General features: G+C 36.9%; 1 protein-coding gene across 1 annotated transcript in view; it reads right to left on the bottom strand.

Annotated features, from left to right (window-relative positions):
* Positions 1 to 16,756, bottom strand: part of LOC149776310 (cobalamin binding intrinsic factor-like) — a 35,554-nt gene extending 18,798 nt beyond the window's left edge. Inside the window, exon 1 of the mRNA XM_089942793.1 lies at positions 16,658 to 16,756. Within this exon, the coding sequence (XP_089798919.1) occupies positions 16,658 to 16,713 (56 nt within the window). The 5' untranslated portion in view covers positions 16,714 to 16,756. The remainder of the gene's footprint in view (positions 1 to 16,657) is intronic.
* Between the last annotated feature and the right edge of the window lie 1,141 nt (positions 16,757 to 17,897).

Raw genomic sequence — 17,897 nt, 5'->3', positions numbered from 1 at the left:
ACTTTGAGCACTATCTTTGGTTACTGTTAGCCATGATAACAACGATTTACCACCTTGATCCATAAAAGAAAGTAGTCGCTGTTCTTCAGCAATTGACGGAGTCATTAACGGCATCCACAACGAAAGTTTTGTCAGCCTTACTTTACCAGCGTCACATATGGGTCGCCATAAAGGATAATTATCATCAGATTTTCTAAAAAGTGCAACCGTATGTTTTGCTCCAAAAATTACTTTTCGGACATCTCTATAAAATCCAAGCATATGCGACAGCGGAATTACACAAGAAAAATTTCAACGATTACCACCCAACATTAATTTACGCCTTGCAAATCTTAAATTAAATTCTGTATCAGCACCATGAACCACCGGCCACACATCAGCGTCAGCGTTGTTGGCATTATTTCTTGGTCGTCTAATATTGTACTGATCATTGTTAGGAAAATCAGAAGTGTCCTTAGCAAACATCATTGATGGACCAGCTGATTTTGTATAATCATCGGAATATCTCGCCGAACCTATTATTGTTGTAGCCACATCAACATTGTTCTCAATTGACTCAATTTTTTTTCCCGTCAATGAGATACGCAGCGCTTTCAAACAAGGCCATAATTCCGTTATTGACAAAACCGACTTTAATACCATCCCCGTATTCTGTAGAATCTGTTTTTATAATTTCACATGCTACTTCAATAAATGCTTCAGCGGGTAAGAAATATCTACTTGTATCTTGAACTTGTAATTCAATTCGTCCTCGTTGATTTGGTTCTCGTGCGTCATAAGAATGATACTGAAAATCGCGCACTGATTCATTTTTAAGAACCGGTTCGTCTATGTCAAACGCTGTGTCGGATTCACGTTTAAACATTTTATTATAATTTGTTATCGTCTAAAACGAAGACCACTTCCCGACACCAGACTTGTATTTATTTGTTCAGCCCCTTGATTTATCAGCGCTGCTAGTTTTTGATTTGCAGTTTGATTTATTATTTTACTGACATTTGCGGGCATAACTTCAGTACTGGGTAATTTCACTGGTGGTGGTGGTTTACGTATTAATCGTGCTTGTCTGTCCTTGATTGCCAAGAATGCTTTACCAATAGCACCACGAGCTTTATCACGAATAATTTCCATTGCTTTCATCGATAATTGTTTTGCAATTGGCACTGCTTTAGGGACCATCCTCGTGAATAAACCCCAAACAACATCACCGAATCCATTTCCGTAAGTCATCCTGTATACTGGTAATCGCGAATTTACCACCCTAACCATAACTGGTCTACGATGAGAATTGTGTACGATCATTTTTATTTAATTATTCATTTATCTAACAACTAGTCACTGCGATAGTCATCAACGATTTCATCAATGAGCCCCCGATAAATATTAATGTCCATGATACCGCCTTGAAATAATCGCCGACAGATATTAGCTGCTTCATTAATTATTCCTGGTGAGTTATTCCCAGCTCGTTTTCCCCCTATGAGAACTTCTAACCGTGACACGTCATTGAGGATATTATCAGGACAGGCAATAAGACCACTTCCAAACCACTTCCGGTTGCTCCTTCTTCTGTTGTCTCCGTGCTTTTCTTAAATAATCTTATGGGTGATCTTTCTTCCCCTTTTGCTTTTTTAAGTAGCTCTTTTAAGTTCCGACATCAACTTTTGCTGCGGTGAAGAAGACTGTTGTTGTTCTATATGTTGCAGAGGTGGAGGAAGTTGATATGAAGGTTCCTGCTGGGAGAGTTGTTGTTGTTCTATTTGTTTCACACTCTCTTTATAAAGCCTCTGTATTTCTTCAAAAAGACCTCTGTATTCTAAATCATCATCTCTGGCCTGTTTTTTGTTTTCATATATGCGATATATCCATTTAATAAGATTATCATCATTTACTTTTTCAGAACCGGGTTTTAAGATACTAGATTTATTAAATATACTAATTAATATTTTTTCAGGCAATTTTTCTCTTTTAGTATTTCTAATATCTTCGACAAAACCCTCCTTAAATCTTGCAATCAGTCCAATATTTTCTTTTATTGGTTTAGATGCAAGTTCTTTTATCACGTCGGCAAATTCAGTACGAATTTTACCAATACCCTCAAGTATTTCTTCGCCGACGGGTGGAGGTTGAGCTGCAGCTATATCAGTTGGAAGATCTCGTAAAATCTATTTTTTTTTTAGTTCTCGCTGCTATTTTTTCAGTCTGCTCAGCGGTTTGTTTTAATGCTGGAATAATACCCAGCTTTTTCCTCTCCTCCTCATCCTTAATATCTCCCCATATAGCTCTTTCAGTAGTCACTGCAACTTCTTCAGTAGCTGTTGTTACGGGTTTAAATAACTGTTCTGTACCCGTAGCAAATTCAACTTGTGCTTGCTGACGTTCTTGAAGTTTTGTCTTACAGAATCACGAACAGGAAGAAATTTTTTGATTGCTTCTAGTCGCTTTCGAGCTAGTCTTGTGGAATGCGCTTCTCCGATATTTGCCATTATTGATATAATAATGATTTAATTCATAGCAGCAGAGAGGGCGCGCCTCCAAATTGTCACCGACACAATCGCATATTTTCCTTCGTGGTATCGCAAAGAAAAAAAAACATCAGCGATAACCGGGTAAGCCAATTTGTCATCGACGGAGTTGTGTTACACTGGATATCGCGGTGTTTTTTGAGTTTTTTTTGCGATTTCCCAGGTAGGCGTATTTTGCGAAAATACGGGTTAACCATTTAGAGTCTGTTCGCCCTCTCTGCTGCTACATGGAACAATATGTACTTGTACGTGTGATGAATAAGGGGACAGCTTAGAGAAAATATCAGTCACACGGTCTCGGGCAATGTCTATCGACCTGATAGATATTGATGGGATATTATTGACCTATATTCTTACACACGCATTTGATTACCACATCGTTTTATCTCAGATCCTGCCAATATTTTCTTATCTCTGATTATGTATTGGTTTATTCCGTCTCATAAATTATAACGTCAATTTAAACAGTTATAAGTCATGATTACTTAACTAAATGACGGTACAGCTTTACATGTTCATATTCATTTGGATATTGATAAACTGAATAATGATATAAAATACAAACACATTTGATTGAATAATTTTATTATAGAATTATATTATTTCTGCTCACTGTATTTTATATGTAATTACTTGTAATGCCATAAGATCACTGCGGCAGTTTTAAGTATCTCTTTTACTGCAGCCAGAACATGTTCGGAAAATTACCAGCTAAGCCTACGCAAACTCAAACAACATAACCGCCACTTTGTATTCTCCACGCCCTTGCCCCCTCCCCCCTTGTGATCATCACATCATGAAAAGTAAACTTTAATATCGTGAGCTTTACAACTAATATGCCTTTTTTGGACAAAATCTCACGAATAACAAAAACTTAAACTAATAAACTCACCTGATAGCAATCTCAAGCAAAAGGACGACGACACAACATTTCCCTATAGTATTCATCTTTGGACTTTAAGTGTAGTGTTCTTAAAAGAGGCGTCAACAACTTGCTTTATATACGGTGATTTATTCCTATTTAAAATAACGTGATTTTAATCATACCTTATTACGCATCACTTAAATTCAATCTTGATAGACTGTGTGTGAAATGACAACAACTCTGATTCCAAATATAGAACACTCGATATCGGACGGTTGCGTAGTTTACTGTACCGCAAGTTTAAGGCGCAAATAGGAAGTTCGTCAAATCAATGCATAATAAGGTCAAAATAATCTCTCTAAATGTTAAAAATACATGATACGAATAGCTATTATTAACCAGTGGAGGTTCAGTTGGAATTTTCTTTCAAAAGTTTAAAAACAGTTTCTTTGTTATAAGATTACGAATAGGGTAGAGTTAATATTGTAATCGATGTTTAAAAATGGATTCGCACCAGCTGGAGCCACTTCTAAAATAAAACCTGAAAAGGAATATCAAGGTAGTTTGTCTTGACCTATATGGCCACAAGTTTTTCTTTAAACAAAAAATATTATTGATTTTAAAATACTTGAAATACAGCATGATTAAATCCATTGCGTATTCTCCAACATGTCGTGATGGCGATTCATATTACCATATAACCAGTTGCCTCACCTTGTAGACTGGTTATACCATAAGAATACAGACGATAATCTCATTGAAATAAGTATGCACCCGTCAACTAGCTCCCAATGGAGTTTTTGTATTTTGTCACAGTTAAGAAAATGTGACATGAAAAGAGGTATCTTGTTTCAATAGATAAACATGTTTTCGATTTATTTATTTTTAAATTCAAAAGCGTGCGAGATACAAATATCTTTTCATATTACTATTTTCATTCTAACATGAAAGCAATAAAAAAATGGCTCATTGACTCCGTTTGCACTCTGTTAAATCAGTAACAGCAAGCAAGCCGAAAACAAAATTGAACGTGTGGAAATTTTGGCAAGATTTCCAGCCATTTTGTAACTTGCTGGTAGGATGACGTGAAAGTTTTAGGACATAACGTAGCCTGCAAACAAACTGAAACGAAATTTTGTCAACATGTTGGCAGAAGGGGCATAAATAAATGAACTGTGTGTGTATGTGTGTGTGTGTGTGTGTGTGTGTGTGTGTGTGATTTAGATTTAATAATTTTTCAGTCATATCTCTACGATGTCTGCAGTGTGACAGTTTATAGTGATGTCTAGCACTGGGGCATCATACCAAGTCACATTATCCTGACACCACGCCGACCAGTCTTAACACTAACCTCTTGATGCTGAGCGCCAAGCGAGGCAGCTGTTAGTGCCATTTGAGTAAGTCTTTGGTATGACTCGAATGGGGATCGAACCCACAACCTCCCGCATCTGAGGCGGACCCTCTAACCACAAGGCCACCGGAGCGGTGTACAGATTGGAATTATGTTCCTGGCATTCTCCTGGAATTTACGAGCTGCAAACACCATGTATATTGTCCCTAGTCCCATCCTGAAGCCATACTGAGGCAGGAATACTTGATATATGTGATGTACAAGAGAAATCAGCACAATTCTGGCGCGGATTTTGCCGGCTATTGAGAGCAAAGAGATACCCTATCATTGAGAAAAGGCATTGTGAAAGGATTGTCGATTGCCATCGACTTGTACAAGTGGACAGTGGATGCATCCTTGTACTCCTTGGGTATATTTATATATATATATATATATATATATATATATATATATATATATATATATATATATATATATATATATATATATATATATATATGAACAGTAGTATTTCTTTTTGCAGTTGGGTGTCACCAACGCCGCACACTATCACTTCTCTTAAAAGTTTCACACAAGAGCACAAAAGTGCTTAGTTAATGGTTGAGATAGATGCTTGAGGCCTGTTGTACTTTAACAGCGTGAAAATGGTGTGAAGAAATAGAAGTTTAATTCACTTTGATGTAGGATCGAATAATAATTTGAAACGTAATATCTATTTCGATAGATAAAAACATCTTTTCATTTTTTAAATGTTTTCGCTTGAATGCTGTTATTTGATTCAACATACTAAAATGTAGCAAAACAAGATATTTCTTTTAATTTTCATGTTACAGTTGAAATACTTATACAAACAGAGGCGCATCTCGTACATCTCGCGAGACCTCTCTGTGGGATCAATTAAAATGAAAATATTGAGGACATATATTTATATATTGAAATTGATGCATCTTTTCGAGTCAATATTTCTGAACCGTGACATAATACAAGTAGAAAGTTGACACATACCTGAAGGACGCATATTTTGTTTGGATAAAAATTACCCAACCTTATCCTGGTGGCGTACACGTCTACGAGGTGCGGCAACGTGGTTACTGTTTAACATAAATCTCCATTTTGCGCATCGGAGAACGTGCTGTGGATCCATCCAGTCAAGACCTGTTGTCGTGTATTTTACTAAGTTTCTAGATTTGTAATCATCCAGTTAAAGGAGCTATTTTAATCTTTTTCTAGGTGAAAATGACCGACTTGACATTCTAAGGTTAATGTTTTCCCAAAAAGAGACCACATCCTAAGTTGCGTCTTAAGCATGCGGTACAGTGACGTACGATAATGAGTACACTTTATCCGGATTTAAAGAATAACAACTGTTGTCATTTTACATCCGTCTAATCAAGATTGCATTTATATAATACGCAGTAAGTTATTGATTTATCACGTCATTTCGAAATCGAAACAAAATCGCCGTATATCAAGCGAGTTGTTGACCAAGCGAAGGAGCTGTTAGTACCATTTTTGTAAGTCTTTGGTATGACTCGACCGGGGATCGATTCCACGACCTCCCGCATCCGAGGCGGACGCTCCAACCACTAGACCACCGGAGCGGTTTACTTCCAAATAAGATGAGAAAAACATTTAATTAAAGTTAAGCTCTTATTGCAGATTCCTGATTCTATGTATTTTAACAAGAAGGTATTGAAATACAGTTCATGCAAAACTGTCATTCTAGGCTTTTGATACCTTCTGGAATTAGATTTAATTTGATTTCGCAGACCATTGCAATAAAAAGAGTATGTTAGTTGTCTCATTATTAAGAAATTCTGATTATATCTCACAACATTTATACAAATCTTACACATAGTCCATCTACGAACTAACTATTCGTACAAAAAAGAACTTTGATGATAGAATGGTGATGACATGGTTGGAATATAACTATGGATTATTTCAAATAAAAAAAAAATGGTTTCCACGATACCTACTAATCATCCACTTAATGGTATTTTCCATTTGCAAACGGTCCAAAACGTTCATCCTAAATACGATAATTTTCAAGAATCGGTATAAGCAACACTCGAAGGTAACTGCTTAAAACCAAGATATGTATCATATCCCAAACCCCCTCCCTGTCAGCCATGAAAAATAAAACGATCTTGTGATACTGATGACAGTCCCATATCTGTCAGCCATAACAAATGAAGTAACCTTCTGATACTGATGACAGTCTCCTACCTGTCAGTCATGACAAATAAAACGATCTTGTGATACTGATGACAGTCCCCTCCCTGCCAGCCATGACAAATGAAGTGATATTTTGATACTGGTGATATACACCTCCCAGAAAAAATAATAACCATTGACAAACAGTTTTAAAAAATATAGTACAATTTATACATGTTCACATATTGATTATAATGGACAGAAAAAGACAATGTTTCCTCTAAATGTAATGTCTCATATTCCTAATTAGGTCTAGTCACTCGCTGATGCGTTTTCAGCCTTTTCCCCAAGTTTCTAATTTGTCGTGAAGGGCAACTCCAAAACCATATCTGAGTCAGACTTGGCGTCTGGCATGGGGTGAAGGAGCTCCAGCAATAGTCTCGGCATACTTCACCAATTCCGGAGACCGTAAAAGTTTTGTATATAGAGCTTAAAATGTGACAAAGTCACAAGAACCTAAACCAATCTCAGACCCATGATATATGCAATGCAATTTTGTAATGGCCTGCTTACACTTCTGAAACGTTTTGTTTTCATCTAAGCAAATACTCCTTAATTTTGACAAATGGATCGTGTTCACCAAAATTGAATACAGTCTAAGGAACCTCCTAACACTTCCATAATAGTTAGCCCAGACTTAGTGTTACAAAACGTACAAACCTTGCTTACAAGCAGATATCCTTTAACGGGCACAACATATAGCTCTGTGACCCTGAATATTGGGTCATTATCACTAAAACCTGATCTGGTCTTCATGGGTCTATATCACTAGAACCTAATGTGGTCTTCATGGGTCTATATCACTAGAACCTGATGTGGTTTTCATAGGTCGATATCACTAGAACCTGATGTGCACTTCATGGGTCAATATCACTAGAACCTGATGTGGTCTTCATGGGTTGATATCACTATACCCTGATCTGGTCTTCATGATTCAATATCACTAGAACCTGATGTGGTCTTCATGGGTCTATATCACTAGAACCTGATGTAGTTTTCATAGGTCGATATCACTAGAACCTGATGTGGTCTTCATGGGTCAATATCACTAGAACCTGGTGTGGTCTTCATGGGTCTATGTCATTACAACCTGATGTGATCTTCATGGGTCTATATCACTAGAACATGATGTGGTTTTCATGGGTCGATATCACTAGAACCTGGTGTGATCTTCATGGGTCAATATCACTAGAACCTAATGTGGTTTTCATGGGTCTATATCACTAGAACCTGATGTGGTTTTCATGATTCAATATCACTAGAACCTGATGTGATCTTCATGGGTCAATATCACTAGAACCTGATGTGGTCTTCATGGGTCGATATCACTATAACCTGATCTGGTCTTCATGATTCAATATCACTAGAACCTGATGTGGTCTTCATGGGTCTATATCACTAGAACCTGATGTGGTCTTCATGGGTCTATATCACTAGAACCTGATGTGGTCTTCAAGGGTCAATATCACTAGAACCTGATGTTGTCTTCATGGGTCGATATCACTAGAACCTGATATAGTATTCATGGTGAATATCACTAGAACCTGGTGTGGTCTTCATGGGTCAATATCACTAGAACCTGATCACTAGAACCTGATGTGGTATTCATGGTAAATATCACTAGAACCTGATGTGGTCTTCATGGGTCAATATCACTAGAACCTGATCTGGTCTTTTATGGCCAATGTCACTATAGCCTGATTTATTCTTCAGATAATGTAAGCCATCTAAATAACTAGTAAAATTAAACACATACTCTGTTATTATTTTTAAAGCTATCACTAACATCATTTCGTCCCTATTTCTAATGTTATCATTTAAAATAAACCACGTTTCCGTGTTTGGTTCTTTGTAAATCTTTGATTTAACATGTGAAACCTCTTTATGCAAACTGTTGAAAATATTAAAACAAAGACCATAAGATTTGCAGCTTCTGGCTAGAAATTGGAGGAACGCAAAATGTAATGGCTTGGTTCTGTGGCTTTTTTAAAAACATGATAGTATAGTGGCCGGTATATTTGTTACCCCCGGGAAGCTACTGGCACTCTTTCGCATACTCATTTTGACCGAGACGAGACTCAAATTCACCCGGAAAGAAGAAAGATGTCAGTGAGCACCCACCCCGGGCCCTACCAGTTGTTGTAGAGTTTAACGCCATTTTCAGCACACGATAGGCTTATACATGGCGGCCAGTATTAACGGTGGAGGAAGAACCCGGGAAAACCCCGGAAAGAACCACCGACCCACGAGAAGCTACTGTCAAGCTTTCTCACATACCCACATTGGCTGAATCCGAGACTCGAACCCACGCAGACAGAGGTGAGATGGCAGTGATCCGCAACGGAGAGCGCTTTAGACAACTCGGCTACTCGTGGCCCCGGGTCCTACCAGAAAATGAATTCTGGAGATTCAGTGCTATTGAATCTAAATGAGCTAATGTTCATAACAGTTCAAACATATTACACAGAAACAATGGTAGATATCACTAACCTTCAAACAGCAACAACAAAAACAAAAGCGATCCAATATATTGTATGTTTTCATAGCACCCAATCACTATTAAAGTATTCGCACTGTATTAGTATCTGTGCTATTATTATTCGCTTCAAATCAAGTTGTTGAACAATTGCAAATTCTTAAATGTCCCCATATATACCCGTATATAACGCGCTGATTACAGTACCAACATAGAATTTTCGAATTTGATGTAGTATACTTTAATAGAATGATGAAGTAGTGTACCGTAGAAATTTTATGTTATAGTGTACTGTTTTAGCATGCTTTAGTAGTATGATGTTGTAGTGTACTGGGGTAGTATGTTATAGTAGTATGATGTTGTAGTGTACTGTGATAGTATGTTATAGTATTATGATTGTGTAGTGTACTGTTGTAGTATGTTATAGTAGTATGATGTTGTAGTGCACTATGGTAGTATGTTATAGTAGTATGATGTAGTATACGGTGGTAGTATGTTATAGTAGTATGATTGTGTAGTGTACTGTGGAAGTATGCTATAGTAACATGATGATGTAGTGTATTGTGGTTGAATCATGTAGCAACATGTCTTAGTAATATGATTTCGCAGTATCTTCTAGTAGTATAAAATAGTAGCATGTTGTAGTAATATACTATAGCAGTCTGTTATTCTAGTATATTGCCCTGATATATTGTAGCAGTGAACTGTAATAGTATGTTATAGAAGTATACTGTAGCGTTATCCTGTATTGGTATATTATATTCGTATGTTGCACTAGTGTGTCTTAGTAGTATAATGTAGTATAATGGTGTAGTAGTATATTATAGTAGCATTTTCTGTAGTATATTAATTTTATATTCCGATTATAATATATTGTAGTAGACAGCTGTAGTAGTATGCTGCATAAATTTATTGCAGTAGTACGTTGCTGTAATAGCCTGTAGTATATTGTAACAGTATGATGTAGTAGTATGCTGCATTAATGTATTGCAGTAGTAAGTTATTGAAATATCCTGTAGTATATTGTAACAGTATGCTTTAGCAGTTTCCTGTAGTATCGTACTGTAGTAGTATATTGTAGTTGTATAATATATAAGTAATGGTATTAACACCTCTTTCTTTGATCTAGGGAATGCCCATCATGTTTTCAAACCTGCCATTATAAAGCCTCTGCTGATGAAACCAACACTCGACCATAACGATTTAAAGAACTACTGCCCATTTTCTAATCTCCCATTCATGTCAAAATTCTTAGAAAAAGTTGTTCTATCCCAACTTGTATCTCATCTGAATTCAAGCAGTCTTTTTTACAAGGTACAATCTGCATACCGCCCTTGCCACAGTACTGAAACTGCTCTTCTGAAAGTTGTTAATACCCTTCTCTCTACTTTGGACAGCGGAAAGATTACAGTTCTTGCCATCCTTGGCTTGTCTGTAGCATTTGACACAATAGACCATGATATATTACTTCACCATCTCAAGCATGTATTTGGCAGGCACAATACAGCCTTACTGTGGTTCAAGTCCTACTTGGTCAACAGGACACAAATTGTGTCTGCAAATGGAATACACTCCTGTCCAGTTGATCTATGTTGTGGTGTTCCACATGAATTTGTTCTTGGACCTGTTCTCTTCATTATGTACACTCAGTCGCTCTCAAGTGTCATTGATCATCATCCAGTGTCTCGCCAATTGTACGCCGATGACACCCAAATATACAAATCTAGCCACCCAACTGAAGTTGATGCTACCATCCAAGGTGTAGATAGGTGCATTTCCTATGAGAAATCATGGATAACATGTGACAAGCTGCAGATGAATGATGATAAAACTGAATCCATTCTGATTACAACATAAAGACTTTCTCATTCACATCCTTTACCTCAAACAATAAATATCAGCAACACCGATATTAAATTCACACAATCAGTACGAAACCTAGGTGTTACTCTCGATAGTACTCTCTCATTGCACCGATATGTCATGAGCATATGCAAGGCTGCATATCTTGAGCTGAAACGCATCAGCTCCATTCGCAATTATCTTTCAGTTGATGCCACTAAAATAATTGTGTGTTCCTTAGTACTTTCTTGACTGGACTATTGTAACTCAATTCTGTCTGATTCGTCTCAATATCTACTCCAGAAACTTCAAAAAGTTCAAAACATAGCTGCTCGGATCATCTTTGGAGTACCACGATCAGAGAACACCTCCCCCTGCTCTGTACCCTACGTTGGCTATCCATTCGATCCATAATCAAACACGAATTATTTTCTCTGTGCTACGTTTGACTGACGGGGTCCAGTCTAACATGCCTATCCGACCTCACCCACGTATACACACCAGCAAGATACTCGTAACCTCTTTATTCCCATTATGAAAATAAAGTCATATGGACAACGTTCTTTTGCGTAGCAGGGTCCAGCAACGTTGATTGAATTGCCCGCTGAACATAGATACAAAGACACAGAGATCTCATTCAAGAGCGCTCTTAAAACTCACCTAGTTCAATTGCAAGAACAAATTAAAAAATCTAATTGTTTCCTTACCTTAAATATTTTCAGCATGTTTTTTGTTTTTTAATGTCATGGTGTTTGTATTTTGTATTATGTGTTGTCCAATGTTGTAAAGCGATTAGAGCATCTAAAGATTAGGCGCTATACAATGTCTTTATCATTATTATTATTATTATTATTATTATTATTATTATTGTAGTTGTATATTGTATTAGCATACTGTAGTAGTATATTGTAGTAGTACACTGAGTAGTATATTGCAGTAGTGTACTGTAATGGTATATTGTATTATCATGCTGCAGAATTATACTATAGCAGCATGCTGTAATAGTATACTGTAGAGGGCGGAGTTCCTGGAAGTCTTAAACCCGCTCCCTTTTTTTTATCCTTTTCCGGTTGCTTTCTTTAATGCCATTCCAGCAGCTGTTCCAACAGCACCTAACGCAGCTGCTTTTGCGACAGCTGGGGCAGCAGCAGCTATTATCGCTGGTAACGCCGCGAGAAGTGGAAATATACCACCGGTTTTCATCATGTCGCTGATAGCTCTTGGAGCAAAATCAAGTTGAACTCCGTTTTTTTGCTTGCTTCGCTTTACTGAAATGTTTTAGTTGAGTTTTAATCAACGATAACTTGTTTGGGCCGCCACTTGCAATTTGATGACGTACTAGTGTTATCGTTGCCCCGGTTGCGCTCGAGCTTTTTGATTGTAATTGTTTCGCCTGACCAGGAGTCAGAGTAACATTAACGTGACTATATGACATTTTTATAATAAACGCGATTGATCTAATTGTCTACATGTTTTCCACTGGTGAATCAATAACTCTCATCCGCCCACCAACACCCTTAAGTAGCATTGCTTTATCGCTGAGTATAGCAGCAATTGCTCTTAACTAGCTATAGCCCCTCTTGTCACATTAGCTCGAAAGTGTACATCAACGACAGATTGTCTAGTTAAATCAAGATGCTCTAGTGAAAAGCAATAGATTGGATAATGTGCCATAAAATCCAACTGTGTTATCTGCAAGCCAATATCGATATTTATATCACGCGCTAGATATTTTGTCAAACGTTGATATACACGTGCAACATGATTATTATCAAAATCTAACAGTATATTCTCAGACGGTTCTTGATGTCCGTTTATTTTTAAGGAAACTTCAGAAACGCCAAGTTTATCAAATATCATATGACTCCGTGTTTGTGAGTTTATTCAGGTATCGTCTTGAAGAGCAATGAAAATATGTCGCGGTGCAGAAACCCCCTGCTGTGATGCTACATGCCATGTAAATAAACCATTAATATTACGTTGAGCACTATCTGTGGTTACTGTAAGCCATAATAACAACGATTTACCACCTTGATCCATAAAAGAAAGTAGTCGAGGTTCTTCAGCAATTGCGGGAGTCATTAACGGCATCCACAACGAAAGTTTTGTCAGCCTTACTTTACCAGCGTCACATATGGGTCGCCATAAAGCATCATTATCATCAGATTTTCTAAAAAGCGCAACCGTATGTTTTGCTCCAAAAATTACTTTTCGGACATCTCTACAAAATCCAAATATATGCGACAGCGAAATTACACAAGAAAAATTTCTACGATTACCACCCAATATTAATTTAGGCGTTTCAAATCTTAAACTAAATTCTGTAGTAGCACCATGAACCACGTCAGCGTTGTTGGCATTATTTCTTGGTCGTCTAATATTGTACTGATCATTGTTAGGAAAATCAGAAGTGTCCTTAGCAAACATCATTGATGGACCAGCTGATTTTGTATAATCATCGGAATATCTCGCCGAACCTATTATTGTTGTAGCCACATCAACATTGTTCTCAATTGACTCAATTTTTTTTTCCCGTCAATGAGATACGCAGCGCTTTCAAACAAGGCCATAATTCCGTTATTGACAAAACCGACTTTAATACCATCCCCGTATTCTGTAGAATCTGTTTTTATAATTTCACCTGCTACTTCAATAAATGCTTCAGCGGGTAAGAAATATCTACTTGTATCTTGAACTTGTAATTCAATTCGTCCTCGTTGATTTGGTTCTCGTGCGTCATAAGAATGATACTGAAAATCGCGCACTGATTCATTTTTAAGAACCGGTTCGCCTATGTCAAACGCTGTGTCGGATTCACGTTTAAACATTTTATTATAATTTGTTATCGTCTAAAACGAAGACCACTTCCCGACACCAGACTTGTATTTATTTGTTCAGCCCCTTGATTTATCAGCGCTGCTAGTTTTTGATTTGCAGTTTGATTTATTATTTTACTGACATTTGCGGGCATAACTTCAGTACTGGGTAATTTCACTGGTGGTGGTGGTTTACGTATTAATCGTGCTTGTCTGTCCTTGATTGCCAAGAATGCTTTACCAATAGCACCACGAGCTTTATCACGAATAATTTCCATTGCTTTCATCGATAATTGTTTTGCAATTGGCATTGCTTTAGGGACCATCCTCGTGAATAAACCCCAAACAACATCACCGAATCCATTTCCGTAAGTCATCCTGTATACTGGTAATCGCGAATTTACCACCCTAACCATAACTGGTCTACGATGAGAATTGTGTACGATCATTTTTATTTAATTATTCATTTATCTAACAAATAGTCACTGCGATAGTCATCAACGATTTCATCAATGAGCCCCTGATAAATATTAATGTCCATGATACCGCCTTGAAATAATCGCCGACAGATATTAGCTGCTTCATTAATTATTCCTGGTGAGTTATTCCCAGCTCGTTTTCCCCCTATGAGAACTTCTAACCGTGACACGTCATTGAGGATATTATCAGGACAGGCAATAAGACCACTTCCCAAACCACTTCCGGTTGCTCCTTCTTCTGTTGTCTCCGTGCTTTTCTTAAATAATCTTATGGGTGATCTTTCTTCCCCTTTTGCTTTTTTAAGTAGCTCTTTTAAGTTCCGACATCAACTTTTGCTGCGGTGAAGAAGACTGTTGTTGTTCTATATGTTGCAGAGGTGGAGGAAGTTGATATGAAGGTTCCTGCTGGGAGAGTTGTTGTTGTTCTATTTGTTTCACACTCTATTTATAAAGTCTCTGTATTTCTTCAAAAAGACCTCTGTATTCTAAATCATCATCTCTGGCCTGTTTTTTGTTTTTATATATGCGATATATCCATTAAATAAGATTATCATCATTTACTTTTTCAGAACCGGGTTTTAAGATACTAGATTTATTAAATATACTAATTAATATTTTTTCAGGCAATTTTTCTCTTTTAGTATTTCTAATATCTTCGACAAAACCCTCCTTAAATCTTGCAATCAGTCCAATATTTTCTTTTATTGGTTTAGATGCAAGTTCTTTTTTCACGTCGGCAAATTCAGTACGAATTTTACCAATACCCTCAAGTATTTCTTCGCCGACGGGTGGAGGTTGAGCTGCAGCTATATCAGTTGGAAGATCTCGTAAAATCTATTTTTTTTTTAGTTCTCGCTGCTATTTTTTCAGTCTGCTCAGCGGTTTGTTTTAATACTGGAATAATACCCAGCTTTTTCCTCTCCTCCTCATCCTTAATATCTCCCCATATAGCTCTTTCAGTAGTCACTGCAACTTCTTCAGTAGCTTTTGTTACGGGTTTAAATAACTGTTCTGTACCCGTAGCAAATTCAACTTGTGCTTGCTGACGTTCTTGAAGTTTTGTCTTACAGAATCACGAACAGGAAGAAATTTTTTGATTGCTTCTAGTCGCTTTCGAGCTAGTCTTGCGGAATGCGCTTCTCCGATATTTGCCATTATTGATATAATGATGATTTAATTCATAGCAGCAGAGAGGGCGCGCCTCCAAATTGTCACCGACACAATCGCATATTTTCCTTCGTGGTATCGCAAAGAAAAAAAAACATCAGCGATAACCGGGTAAGGCAATTTGTCATCGACGGAGTTGTGTTACACTGGATATCGCGGTGTTTTATGAGGTTTTTTTGCGATTTCCCAGGAAGGCGTATTTTGCGAAAATACGGGTTAACCATTTAGAGTCTGTTCGCCCTCTCTGCTGCTACATGGAACAATATGTACTTGTACGTGTGATGAATAAGGGGACAGCTTAGAGAAAATATCAGTCACACGGTCTCGGGCAATGTCTATCGACCTGATAGATATTGATGGGATATTATTGACCTATATTCTTACACACGCATTTGATTACCACATCGTTTTATCTCAGATCCTGCCAATATTTTCTTATCTCTGATTATGTATTGGTTTATTCCGTCTCATAAATTATAACGTCAATTTAAACAGTTATAAGTCATGATTACTTAACTAAATGACGGTACAGCTTTACATGTTCATATTCATTTGGATATTGATAAACTGAATAATGATATAAAATACAAACACATTTGATTGAATAATTTTATTATAGAATTATATTATTTCTGCTCACTGTACTTTATATGTAATTACTTGTAATGCCATAAGATCACTGCGGCAGTTTTAAGTATTTCTTTTACTGCAGCCAGAACATGTTCGGAAAATTACCAGCTAAGCCTACGCAAACTCAAACAACATAACCGCCACTTTGTATTCTCCACGCCCTTGCCCCCTCCCCCCTTGTGATCATCACATCATGAAAAGTAAACTTTAATATTGTGAGCTTTACAACTAACATGCATTTTTTGGACAAACACTCGCGAATAACAAAAACTTAAACTAATAAACTCACCTGATAGCAATCTCAAGCAAAAGGACGACGACACAACATTTCCCTATAGCATTCATCTCTGGACTTTAAGTGTAGTGTTCTTAAAAGAGGCGTCAACAACTTGCTTTATATACGGTGATTTATTCCTATTTAAAATAACGTGATTTTAATCATACCTTATTACGCATCACTTAAATTCAATCTTGATAGACTGTGTGTGAAATGACAACAACTCTGATTCCAAATATAGAACACTCGATATCGGACGGTTGCGTAGTTTACTGTACCGCAAGTTCAAGGCGCAAATAGGAAGTTCGTCAATTCAATGCATAATAAGGTCAAAATAATCTCTCTAAATGTTAAAAATACATGATACGAATAGCTATTATTAACCAGTGCAGGTTCATTTGGAATTTTCTTTCAAAAGTTTAAAAACAGTTTCTTTGTTATAAGATTACGAATCGGGTAGAGTTAATATTGTAATCGATGTTTAAAAAAGGATTCGCACCAGCTGGAGCAACTTCTAAAATAAAATCTAAAAAGGAATATCAAGGTAGTTTGTCTTAGACCTATATGGCCACACGTTTTTCTTTAAACAAAAAATATTATTGATTTTGAAATACTTGAAAATTGTCGCAGCATGATTAAATCCATTGCGTATTCTCCAACATGTCGAAATGGCTATTCATATTATCATGTAACCAGTTGCCTCACCTTGTAGACTGGTTATACCATAAGAATACAGACGATAATCTCATTGAAACAAATATGCACCCGTCACCTAGCTCACAATGGAGGTTTTATATTTCGTCACAGTTAAGAAAATGTGGCTTGAAAAGAGGTATCTTGTTTCAATAGATAAACATGTTTTCGATTTATTTATTTTTAAATTCAAAAGCGTGCGAGATACAAACATCTTTTCATATTACTATTTTCATTCTAACATGAAAGCAATAAAAAATGGCTCATTGACTCCGTTTGTACTCTGTTAAATCAGTAACAGCAAGCAAACCGAAAACATAATTGAACGTGTGGAAATTTTGGCAAGATTTGCAGCCATTGTGTAACTTGCTGGTAGGATGACGTGAAAGTTTTAGGACATAACGTAGCCTGCAAACAAACTGAAACGAAATTTTGCAGACATGTTGGCAGAAGGGGACATATATAAATGAAGTGTGTGTGTGTGTGTGTGTGTGTGTGTGTGTGTGATTTAGATTTAACAATTTTTCAGTCATATCTCTACGATGTCTGCAGTGTGACA

The sequence above is a fragment of the Sinohyriopsis cumingii genome, chromosome 18 (assembly GCF_028554795.1).
Source record: "Sinohyriopsis cumingii isolate HCF-2022 chromosome 18, ASM2855479v2, whole genome shotgun sequence".
NCBI classification, from domain to species: Eukaryota; Metazoa; Mollusca; class Bivalvia; order Unionida; family Unionidae; genus Sinohyriopsis; species Sinohyriopsis cumingii.
Note: the sequence above shows the minus strand (reverse complement) of the source record. Positions and strands in the feature narration are given on the sequence as shown.